The 12,202-nt window shown below is 36.5% G+C and overlaps 1 protein-coding gene across 7 annotated transcripts in view; it reads left to right on the forward strand.

The window, feature by feature from the left end:
• tox2 (TOX high mobility group box family member 2) overlaps nucleotides 1-12,202 on the forward strand; it is a 135,745-nt gene that overhangs the window by 76,627 nt on the left and 46,916 nt on the right. For 4 of the 7 annotated variants that reach the window (XM_082136414.1, XM_082136416.1, XM_082136419.1 and 1 more), the window contains one exon: nucleotides 6,440-6,700. In XM_082136414.1, coding sequence (XP_081992540.1) covers nucleotides 6,440-6,700 — 261 coding nt within the window. The remainder of the gene's footprint in view (nucleotides 1-6,439; nucleotides 6,701-12,202) is intronic. The other 3 variants (XM_082136415.1, XM_082136417.1, XM_082136420.1) reach the window with 1 other exon arrangement.

Raw genomic sequence — 12,202 nt, forward strand, 5'->3', positions numbered from 1 at the left:
CAGATTTCAATAAAAATATCTTCATTTGTCTTTAAAAGATGAACGAAAGTCTTACGGGTTTGGACCGACATGAGGGTGAGTAATTAATGAAAGAATTTTTATTTTTGGGTGAACTAACCCTTGAACCCTAAATAACACGTTACATTTCAATCATTATTTACTGCATTTATAAATATTTTTTTCCTCTGATTATGCTTTCAAAAGGAGGTTTTGTCATTTTCAGCTCACTTCTGGGAACGGTTGTATGTCACTTTGTGTGTCTGGTCTTCGGATAATTTATGATGGTGCTGCTGTCCGTCAGCCAAATAAAAACAGATGACGCTCCAAAAACATCGTCTTTGATAAAGCCACCCCTCCACACACACACACACACACACACACGCGCACACACACACACACGCGCGCACACAGAGTGAATGGGAATCTGATAGATGTCTTTCTTTGTCTGTCGGTGTCGGGTTTGTGGGGGATGTGTTTTAGGTTAGATCACTCAGGCATCCATCACCGCATGTCGCTGGAGGTCTACAGAAAAAATGCTTATTAGAAAAATCTGTCATTATGCTTTTAAACACACGAGCACATTACATTTGCCTCGCCAAACAAGAAACTTTCAGAGTTTTATTATTTGCACTTGAGTAAGTGTTCCTCCGAGACATTTTACTAATTCAGATATATTATTTTACGTAACAGGTGAAGCTGCGCGCTGCTCATTTTTAGTTTTAATAAACGTGAATATTAATATAACATTCAAAGCACTCCATCATTTCTCTATAGAAAGTTTGCCTCCTTTAACTACTGTGTGCTCTGGTTTCAGAGACCTGAACTGCATCACTGCATTACTCACACAACAGGGTTAGGCTTTTCTGATTTAAGAGATCAGATGCATGAATTTCACCTTCTGGATGATAAAATGTGAATAAAATCCCGAGCCGTATCTAGATGCCCTTCAGTGTCGTGCGATTGGGTTTTGCACATGCATCAGAACATGTAAAAGTGTAGTTGTGGAAATATAATGGTCTTAATAAGCCAGATCGAAATAGATTTATGTCTGAATGGCATCTGTTGTGTTAAGACTGAAGCTCGCACACTCATATGTTGGATTTCTAATCAGCCCAACAGCATACAATGGCTTTAAATTGATGCCAGAGATAGTTGGACGCCTTCCCAACCTGAGAAAAAACTCTTCTCTTTTCATTATCCCATCATTTACGCCAACTAGCCGTTCATCTGTTTATGAAAACAGAAGGCGTTTGGTTTGAGTGCGTTTGCATTCGATCGCATGTACAAATGTGTGCGTTTGAGTCGACTTTCCAGCGACCAAATGTTTTTGAGCGTCGTCAATATTCTCAGGAATTTGATAGCGTTGCTTTCAAAGTGGCGTCCGCTCTTCGCTTAATGAAAGCTACAAATTGAAACCCTCAAACTCAATGCACACACCATCTTGCATCCAAATTGAGTTCTAATATCCTTGAAAATTGGATGGAGAGATTGAGGAGGAGCAGGAAAATGGAAAAAGTGGCAAACAAAGAGGAAAAAAACAAACATTTGTCTTATTACCAACTCCTTTGACTGTTGGGATGAACCTTTGAAGAGCAGCCTCTACATGCATTAAATGTGTAATACATATAATCACATCCTGAAGTGAGGCGGATGAATTATGCATTTTTCCGAACCGTTCGACGTGGCACCACCTTGAGATTTACATTTTATCGTCAAGGACGTTCCGCTGCTTTTGACAAACGTCCCGTCCCCTCCTGGTTTCACCACAAAACATTCACTGAGTCCATTGTTAGCATTTATCCTTAAAATCAGCATGACGTGGAGGGATTTGATGAGCGTGGCCTTTCATGCGCAGGAGAAGTGTGATGAGTCAGCCGCTCTCAATGAGCTTCAGGTAATGGAGTTTCATCAGCAGATCTCCCCACATTACAGCAGATTTAAAACATCTGCGCACGCTCCGTTCCTTACAGTAATGTACCATGGCCAAAGAACCCTGGTAGTACCATGTGGTATGAATGTGGTAGACTTAAGACAGAAAGTACTGTGGTTATTTGGGCACTTTCCATGGTGTTTTGCATGTGCACCATGATATTATTACTGTGGTATTTTAGATGTGTACCATAGTATTATCAAGCTATTTTAAACATGCAACACAGTATTATCCTTTGGACGTGAACATTGGTATTACCTTCGTATTTTAGAGGGCACCATGGCACTATCATGGTATTTTGGACATGTACGTTTACTGTGTTATTTTTGTGGTATTTCTGGATGTGCACCATAATATTTTCTTGCCGTTTTGGATGTGTACCATAGTTCCAGGTAGATTTCCGTGCCAGCTTGGTGGTTCAGACTGGGATTTTATGGATACCGTGTGTTTGCAGACGGCACTGCTAGGATTAGCACAATGCCGGTACACTGAGAATGTGAGACCCGACTTAAACTATGCGGATTTGTGTCATAAAACAACCATCGAATATGACAAATACCGACTCTACATTATAGTTATATTATAGAAAAGCTCATAAAATGATCAATTTGCTATTTTCCCATAAACAAACAAATATCAATCACAGACAGAGAGACAAGCTGCCATCTTGGATTTGACAGGAAGCCTTAGCAGTGCGATAGTATAGTAATAGTATTACATTGTTTTGGACATGTACAATGGTATTACCATGGTATTTTAAACATGCGCCTCAATATTATCCTTTGTACAGTATAGTGGTATAACCATAGTATTTTGGATGTGTACCATGGTATTACTGTGTTTTTTGGACATATTACATGTAATTACCATGGTATTTTGGGGAATGGTTTCACTGTGGCGTCTTAGATGTGTACTATGGTTTTACCATAGTATTTTGGACATGCACCATGATATTATCGTGGCATTTTGGATGTGTACAATAGTATTGCTGTGGTATTTTGGACATTTACAATGGTATTACTGTGGTATTTTGGATGTGTACCTGTACCATGGTTTTACCATAGTATTTTGGACATGTACAATGGTATTAACATAGTATTTTAAACGTGCCACTGTATTATCCTTTGGACAGTATATTGGTATTACCATAGTATTTGGGATGTATACCGTGGTATTACTGTGATTTTTTGGACATATTACATGTAATTACCATGGTATTTTGGGCCATGGTATCACTGTGGCGTCTTAGATGTGTACCATGGTTTTACCATAGTATTTTGGACACGCACCATGATATTATCGTGGCGTTTTGGGTGTGTACCATAGTATTGCTGTGGTATTTTGGACATTTACAATGGTATTACTGTGGCATTTTGACATTTACCATTGTACTACCACAGCATTTTAGACATGCACCACATGGCTTTGAACATGTACCATGATATTACTGTGGTAAGTTTGATGTGAACTGTGGTAGTACTGTGGTATTTTGGTAATTTAACATGGTTGTACCATATTTTTTCAGACACATACCATGAATTTGCGATAGTATTACTGTGGTATTTTTGGCATATGTATGGTGCCATAGTGATATTTTGTGTAACATTGTATTAATGTGGTATTTTTATTTAATTGTTTTGCACACTGACTGCAGTATATTAATTATTTAAAGTACCAATTACTGTATGGCCACAGCATGTTGTTTTGTTTCTAAGGTGTACAATATCAAAGTACCACGATATTACCATCCGGCACGATCAGAGTAGTTTTTCCGATTTGTATGTCATCAGTTTTTCCCGATGGTTCTGCATCAGCTGACACTGACGAAGGTTCATCTCATCCCACGTTTAAAGAGGTTCTGTTGGAGAATTCTCCTGAGGACTCGACGGCAGTCTCTCTTCACACAATAGCTGCTCGCCCCACTGTTTACAACACACAATTTAGTTTCCTTCCAACAATTATGAGGGAAATTGAATCTCAGGAAATGTTCATTTTCACATCCATTAGAGCGGACAATAACAGGGGAGGCCTGAAGCCCACAAAGACATCTGTCTTCAAAGGCCTGCAGAAGTATATGGAAGATTAATATCCAGCCCCGGCAACACGAGCGCATGTTCACAGCGAGACGAGAGCGACCTCAGACGTGTTACGCTGAATATCTGCTCATCTCTGAGCCAGAATCACCACTGAGATCTCTTTCCTTATCCGGGTTACATCTTCAACCAAATAATCGGCAGATTGTTCTCCTCAGAGAAAGACTGTAATGTCTCAAACTGTGATTTTTCATGCTTTTATGGCTCATATAGTCTGATATAGTGAGAAAACAACTCAGTTTTATTCAGAGGCTCAAAATATGCAGAAAAATGCATAAAAATATCAATATCTGCCGGTAATATGTCTTAGTAAGATGATATTTAAATGCTTAGTTTTATGATCAAAGTTTTAAAATGCAATGCAATACAATGATGATTGAGAAACCTTCCTCAAAAGCCTGATGATCATATTTGATACTCGTGATTTTTCTAATAAATGATGTCTGGATACTCAAGAAAACCGAAGTTGCTTCAGTCCATTTGATAATATCAAATATCAAAGTTACGTTTCGGATCATAAAGACTCGTGAAGCTCGAGCTGAAGGACGTTTCTACTATTAAACTGAAAGACTTTTACTCGCTAAAACAGTGTAAACTGTTGATCAGGGACAGAAGCACTGGAGGAGATTGACAGGTTTATCAGATCATGTTCATTATTTATTGTTTATTGTAGATATTCATGTTTTCATGTTTCAAATAAAGATACAGTAGCGTTATATGGTTGAGTCTCATGAGCAATGAAAGAGTAATCTGTAAGGAATGAAAATGTTCTTCTGAGTGAGCAAGTCTCTTTCTTAAAATACCGTTTAGCGCTTCAGCCTTGCGGAGACGCTCGGACAGATGATGTATTTAGGAGAAGTTTGTGATTTGAGTAATGCACCGAGGCAAGGTGAAATCTGAGGTCCCACAATCCTTGTCTCTCACTCTTCCACGGCCGCGCATTTGCTAAAAGTATTTGTTTGCAAGATAAATGGCCGTTCTCCAGGCGAAGATGACTGGCAACACAAAGATGATATTGAATTGATTTCTGAAATGTTGCAGAACTGACTGTTTGATGTATACGGGCAGACATGAATCATAAAAATTCTATTAAAAAAGCTCTTGAATGGTTGACAGCGGAATATTATTTCTGATGATTAATTTGACTCAGTTATTATGGACGGGGCTCCAGTCAGATCGCCTCCTACAGAATTGCTTTTCATTCCCTCTTGAATACTCTCTCTCTCTCTCTCTCTCTCTCTCTCTCTCTCTCTCTCTCTCTCTCTCTCTCTCTCTCTCTCTCTCTCTCTCTCTCTCTCTCTCTCTCTCTCTCTCTCTCTCTCTCACTCTCTCTCTCTCCCTCTCTCTCTCTCTCTCTCACTCTCTCTCTCTCTCTCTCACACTCTCTCTCTCTCTCACTCTCTCTCTCTCTCCTCTCTCTCTCTCTCTCCCTCTCTCTCTGAATGTAAAGTTGCATTCAGAGTTAGATTGACGCGGCTGACGAGAGGCATGAGTATTGATATGGACGTGTGGCCAATCGCAAACTTTAGCGCTATGAAAACATGGTCTGCGCTTCCAAAAGTTGATTGTGATGATGCCGTATTTCCAGCAACTTTCCATAAAGCCAAATCGGAAGCTGCCAAGTTATACGCGTCCAAAAATGTGATTTTTACTTGTTTAACTGCATAATATTTATATAATTGTGTTTATGCCTCTCGGCAAGCATCATGTCGACTGCTGTTCATACTCACAGAAAGGTTTGGGATTGATCAGACTTTTTTTAAATGGGGTTTCTTTTATTTGGTTTTATTAATCATATTTGAAAATATTTTATTTTATTTTTATTTTATTTTACTATTTTATTTTAGTATTTAGTTATATTTGTATTGTATTTGTTGTATTTGAACAAAATACAACTTATGCACAAATAAAAAAAATTACAACTTATGTAAAATAAAATTAATAAAATACAAATAAAACTTAAAAATAGAAATAGAATTAATTCAATAAAAAAAACTAATTAATTTTTTTTATTTGAATGAAAGTTATATTTTATTATTTGATTTGATTTTTTATATATATAAATTGTATTTAAACATACATTTTTATTTTATTATTTTATTTAAGTTGCAATTTATTTTATTATATTATTTTATTCAATTTGAATTGACATTATTTAGATTGAATTTATTTTATGTGTATTTATAAGTTCATACATTTATTAAAAAAAGTTTTTATTTTATTTTTAAGGTTTATTTTTATTTGTTGTATTTCAACATGTTTTATTGTATTGATTTATTTAGTTTGAACGGAAGTTGCAATTTATTTAATCAAATTGTATTATTTAATTATATTTTGATGCTATTCAATCTGACAAGCAAGCGCCACTCAACGATCCTGATATAAAGATGTCCTGATTCTCTGTTTGTTCCCGCAGCAGAATTACTCAGGACACGGAGGGGGGAGCGGGAACGGTGGAGGGGGGGGAGACGAGGACTACGAGATCCCCCCGATAACCCCCCCGAATCACCCCGAGCCTCACCTGCTGCACCTGATGGACCCCGAGTCCAGTTACCTGTGTCACTCCATCCCTCACAACGGCCTGATCAACCCGTACTCGTACTCCGAGCTGCCGGCGCTCATGATGTCCAACATGCTCGCGCAGGACGGGCACCTGCTGTCCAGCCAGATGCCCTCGGTGAGTCCCGGTGCAATCCCACAATGCACTGCAGTGAGATCCAGGCCTAGTGCGCTGCCCACACAGACTACAAGCATCATGGGTTCGCTCCCGACGCACAGGCTGTTACAAACTAATTACCTGGATTTAGAAGATACAGCATCACATTAATCCTTTGTGGATCGGGCAATCCCATAATGCACTGCAGTGAGATCTAGATCTAAGACGGAGACTAAGACTAAGAAAATAATATTTTAATCAGTACTGAAAATGATCAATAAAAATAGGTCCATTTAATTAAACTCTGACATTTGTGTGTGCATTATGCAAGCATAACAATAGCATTGTTTGGAATTATTGTGTCTATTTTCTAGTCAAGGACTCTCTATTAACTTTCTATTTCTCTATTAACTTAAAATTTACCATGTATCATAAATTTGACGTCTTTAGCTCAGTTAATGTACATAGTTGTTAAATTTACATTTATTAATTTAGCAGAAATTGTTAATATTTCATAATTATTGATAATTAAATAATAAAAGAATGAATATAACTTTATATTTTATGTAAAACAAAAATGTTATATTATTTATGCATAAATTATATCATTTATAATATGCATTTAGAGCAGAAAATACTAATTAAGAAAATTGTTAGTCTGTATCTTGTCCTAATTGTTTTGCATGCATTTGAAATGTAGAATCACCAGATGCATATGCAAATGATATGCAGATGAGGTTTTGCATAATTAAAAAGGCATCTTAAGCTCCATATTTGGTATTTCCAGGAGAAATTCTGGTGGACAGTAAAGCTCGTGCATCTTCAGTTTGCTGTGATTTATGAATCCATACGGTTACATAATTCACTAATCGTTTATGTAAATGCAGATTTTCGGCTGATGTGATTGGCTGCTGTAGTTGAATGGCAGGATTGTTCTGTGTTTGTTTGAGTGACAGGTCTCCTCGTGAATGAATGTCGCTGCTTTCTGACCCACAGACCACTGATCATCAGCTAACTGACCACATCAGGCCTTCGCCTCGACTAACGATTCTCTAATTGCGTTTAAGAGCGAGAGATGATGTCAGAGTCAGCAGTGTCACTGAGGGTTTGTGGGTAAATTCATCAGTGGCATTTCTCTCTGTCAGTGGCTTCTTTGTTCGTCCATTACGCTCTTCTCCTCCTCCTCATATCCAGAGCTCATTACTTGCTGTTTTGTTGCTTAACACGGACTCTGAGGGCCATAAAGAAATATCAGGAGAGTCGTCAAACCTGCCATCTGTGGAAACTCCCTCATAAAGCAAAGAAATGTACAGGACAGCTCGGAAACAACTCTGGAATTCTTCTATAAGAGTCAATCTCATTCTTAAACACTGCAAAATACAATTATGTTCCATTTTTTAGATCTGACAGCAGTTAATCTATTAATCGCTACTAATCGCATCTAACATAAACATTTGTAATTATATGTACATAATTATATAATTTCTATAAGAGCGAATCTCATTCTTAAACAGTGCAAAATACAATTATAGAATTTTTTTAGATTTGACAGCCCTAATATATATATATATATATATATATATATATATATATATATATATACAAACATATACTATGTATATGTATATTAAAACATTAAATAAAATGGAAAGAAACTATAATAAAATATATTTATGTGTGTGTGTGTATATATATATATAGTATATATTGTATATATATATTAGTGCTGTAAAATCTATTAATTAATTGCTACTTACATAAATTATGTAAATTATGTTTGTAATTATTTGTATATAATTGTTATATATTAACAAATATATTATATATTAACAAACTTTTATGTTAGATGTAATTAGTAGCAATTAATCAATTTTGACAGCACTAATATATAAATATATATGTCTGTGTATATATATATATATATATATATATAATAAAGTATAAAGTGAAAATATAAGTGAAAATATAAAAATAAAAGCTATTTCAAAATATGAATAAATATTATAAGAGTATATAAAAAATACTAAAATATCACAGGACAGATTTTTGTGAGATTCACCTCTAAGCTTTTAAACAAAACACAGTGTCCTCTTTTATATAACAGGGCTTTATATAACATTTCAGTCTTCTTGATTCTAAAACGCAGATTTAAAACTGGAATCCAGTGGCGAGTTTAAATTCAACTTTTCTGGTCATTCTTCTAATGGCTCTCTACAAAAGAAGCCACTTAAAATGGACATCAGGCTCCAGCACAAAATGGATGACAGACGTTCTGCAGCCGTATGAATCTATGCATGCAATTTCTTTAGCAACCACAATGCATTAAATCAACCATTCTTTCATTTTCGAGATCCCATTTCTATATTGACACCCATCGAGCGAGTGAATATAGAGTGAGCTAGTCAATAAATCTCCACTTAATGACACCAGCCGTGATGGACTGCCATTTTATTCCCATTTCTTCCTCAAGCAAACTTAACCACGTAGCAATTATGTTCTGTACTATTTGTGCACTAAAATTTCTGGTTGTTTCCGGTCGAGGCGTTCATTAAGTTTTATATGCCCACAGTTACAATGATAAAACCAATCATTTTTTTTTGAAAAGCTAAGCTCTGTGCGGCGTATAAACGGGAGATGTGTAATGTGCCCTATTCACTGTGATGCTGATAACATTTCATGTTTTACATTGACCTTTTATGACCTTTGCCTCCATCTGAGTTTGGTGAAATGAAATTTTAGATGGCTGATTCGGTCCTGTTTGGTAGATCGATGGCACTGGTTGCATTCTCAGTCTTTCCACAAGAGGCGCTATTGCAGAATTCAAATAACAGTTAAATAGCTTAGCATCATCAACAACACATTCGGTTTAATCGCATGAACATTTGAAGGTAACATTGATCCTTTCTTGTTTTGTTTGACATGTTTAGTGATGGGAGGAAAAAAGATTTTCGAAGCATTGAACCAATTGCCTTTGCGAATCAATTATTTGAACCAGTGATTCGGTGCACGTATCAAACTGCTAAAGTCACATGATTTCAGTAAATCCAGCTTTGTTGCATCATAACCACTTCAAAAAGTTGAGACATTTTAAAATGATTCAACTTGTAAACGTGTAAATGCAATGCAATGCATAAAAGCATCTTTTACAAGCCAATTGAAATGTTTTATTAATAGTGTAATCTTTTAAAATGCAATTAACAAATGGTCTAATACCATTAAATGTGAAGTTGTCTGTATGTTATCTGATTAAATTCTTGGTTAATCATGCCCATAACAGACTATTAACTTTCGTTTTATTCTACAAATGTGTCATTAAAGTTGCGTAAAGTTTGTTGTTGTGGTAAAAACCTTATAGAAACTGGTTCATGAGTTCACACAGATCAGTTATGATGTAACTCCGAATCACTGATTCGAATCAAATGATTCGCAAAGGTTTCAAAGCTTCACAAAAGCAGTATTTCGAGTGTTTCACTACTAATGCAACCATGACTCAAGCAATGGCCTTCGTTTGGGTGGGACTGTTTGTTTCTCCAACCAATTGACCGTTCGCAAAGACCCGCCCCCTTTAGTTACTGTTGCTATGTCTGACAAGCCACGCCTCTCTCACGCCAAAGTCTCAACTTTCAAATTTGGTCATTTAAAAAAAAAGAAATTTAACAATAAATAGCGTTTTGTGTCTCTTTAGTGTGTCTGACAGATCGCTCAGTTAAAGCTGCTCGTGAACCGATCATCTCTTCCTTCTAGTTCATTTATAGCATCAAATAAACATGAATGAACATCAGAAGGAATGTTGTTTTAACCGCGGAAAGACGTCAGTACACACCGTTCAAGTTCAAAGCCTCCAACGTTAATCTACTAACTCTCCTGACTGCTTCGTCGGACAAAAATGGCGGATTGGGCGGATGACGGATTTTGATTGGTCAGATCGCCTGTCAATCAAACTCCCCGCGAAAGGTCGATTGGAATACAGTCAATGTTTTTGAAATTCTGCTGGTGACAGCTAATGGTTTTTTAAATGTTTTAAAAATGTCAGTTATGCGAACGTTCAGGGAACATTCCATTTTATCATTTTGCAAACTTTACTTTTGAATATGAACATTCTGAATTTGAACATTTTCAAACAATTAGTAAGATAAAAAAAAAACTAAAAAAACACCCAACTGAAATGTTTCAGGAAAATAATGTTATTAAAGACCAGATATCTCTGAGCAAACATTCTATCAACGTTACTTGAAGAACGTTTGTTTGTAACTTTGAGAGAAACGTTAGCTGGGGATAATCTTTATGCACATTTGAAAGTGCTTATGTTTTGCATATGTGTTTATTGTCTCCTATAGTTTATGATTAAATTGAACAGCAAAAAAAACCCCAAAAAAACCCGAACAATGCATTGCGCTGTTGAGCTGTTGAGTGTTTACATCCGCAAAATTCAATGCAAACAAGACCGGTCCATTTTGTTTAGGGGTGTTCGGTGTTGTTTATGGGACGGGCTTTATCGCACACAGAAGCCTTTGCTGATGAAATGAATCTCTGCCATCAGGGGATCAGTGCATATATTCCGTCTCCAGAAGAGAAGAGAAGAGAAGCCATTAGGTTTCATCTTCCGTCTTGAGTAGAGCGAGCTGGAGAGATCCTTTTTCATTAGAGAGAGAGAGAGAGAGACTGTCAGAGAAAAGAGATGGAGAGAGATGGGCTGGAGGGGCAGAAAGAGTGATAGAGGAACGGGAGGAGCAAAAAAGAGGTTGAGTGACTGAACACGGCACCGGGATAAAAGGAAAACTGCTTTGAATGGAATGTCATCAGTACTAAGAGCTTTTTAAAGTATATCAAACAATTTAGACGGAGCGCCGCTGCATGGACACAACTTCCATCTCCATAACCGTGTTTGCACTTCTGACGGAGAGTAAATATCTGGACCAGCTCTCTTCACTGTTAATGCATGTTAATTCAGCTCATATCAACTCCATAAACAAACCAACCAGAGAGATGCACTGGGGGAACATGCTTGAAGAAACTATTTTCACTTAGAAATCGCTTGAAAACTCAGTAGAAACGGAAAGTAACACATTTAATAAAAAAAAATTTTTTATGAGATGCAATGAAACATTTGTTGTTGTTTTTTTCGCTTAGAAGTCGCTTTTAAACTTTTGATTGGCGACAATTGATTATGAAGAAAGGGAAAGTTACACATTGCATTAAAAAAAAATGTATTTACTTAGTTTAATCTTAGTTTTATTTTCAATGAACAAACTAACCAGAGAGATGCAATGGGGGGGGTTCAAGATATGAACATGATCTTTCATGATGCTGACCTATTCAGCACACTGCCATTTAATATCTGCGATGTGGTAGCATTGATGTTATTAATCTAACTTTTACTGCATTACTGTACAAATATCTCATAAGGGAATAAATGGCTTGAAGCGAGAGCCAGCTGTGCTAATGTGGATATCAAAGTTAAACATGTATGTGGATCTGATGATTTGAGCTGCTTAGCAGATGCTACATGTTTCGCTAATGAAA

This window comes from Leuciscus leuciscus (assembly GCF_965113295.1).
Source record: "Leuciscus leuciscus genome assembly, chromosome: 14".
Lineage (NCBI taxonomy): Eukaryota > Metazoa > Chordata > Actinopteri > Cypriniformes > Leuciscidae > Leuciscus > Leuciscus leuciscus.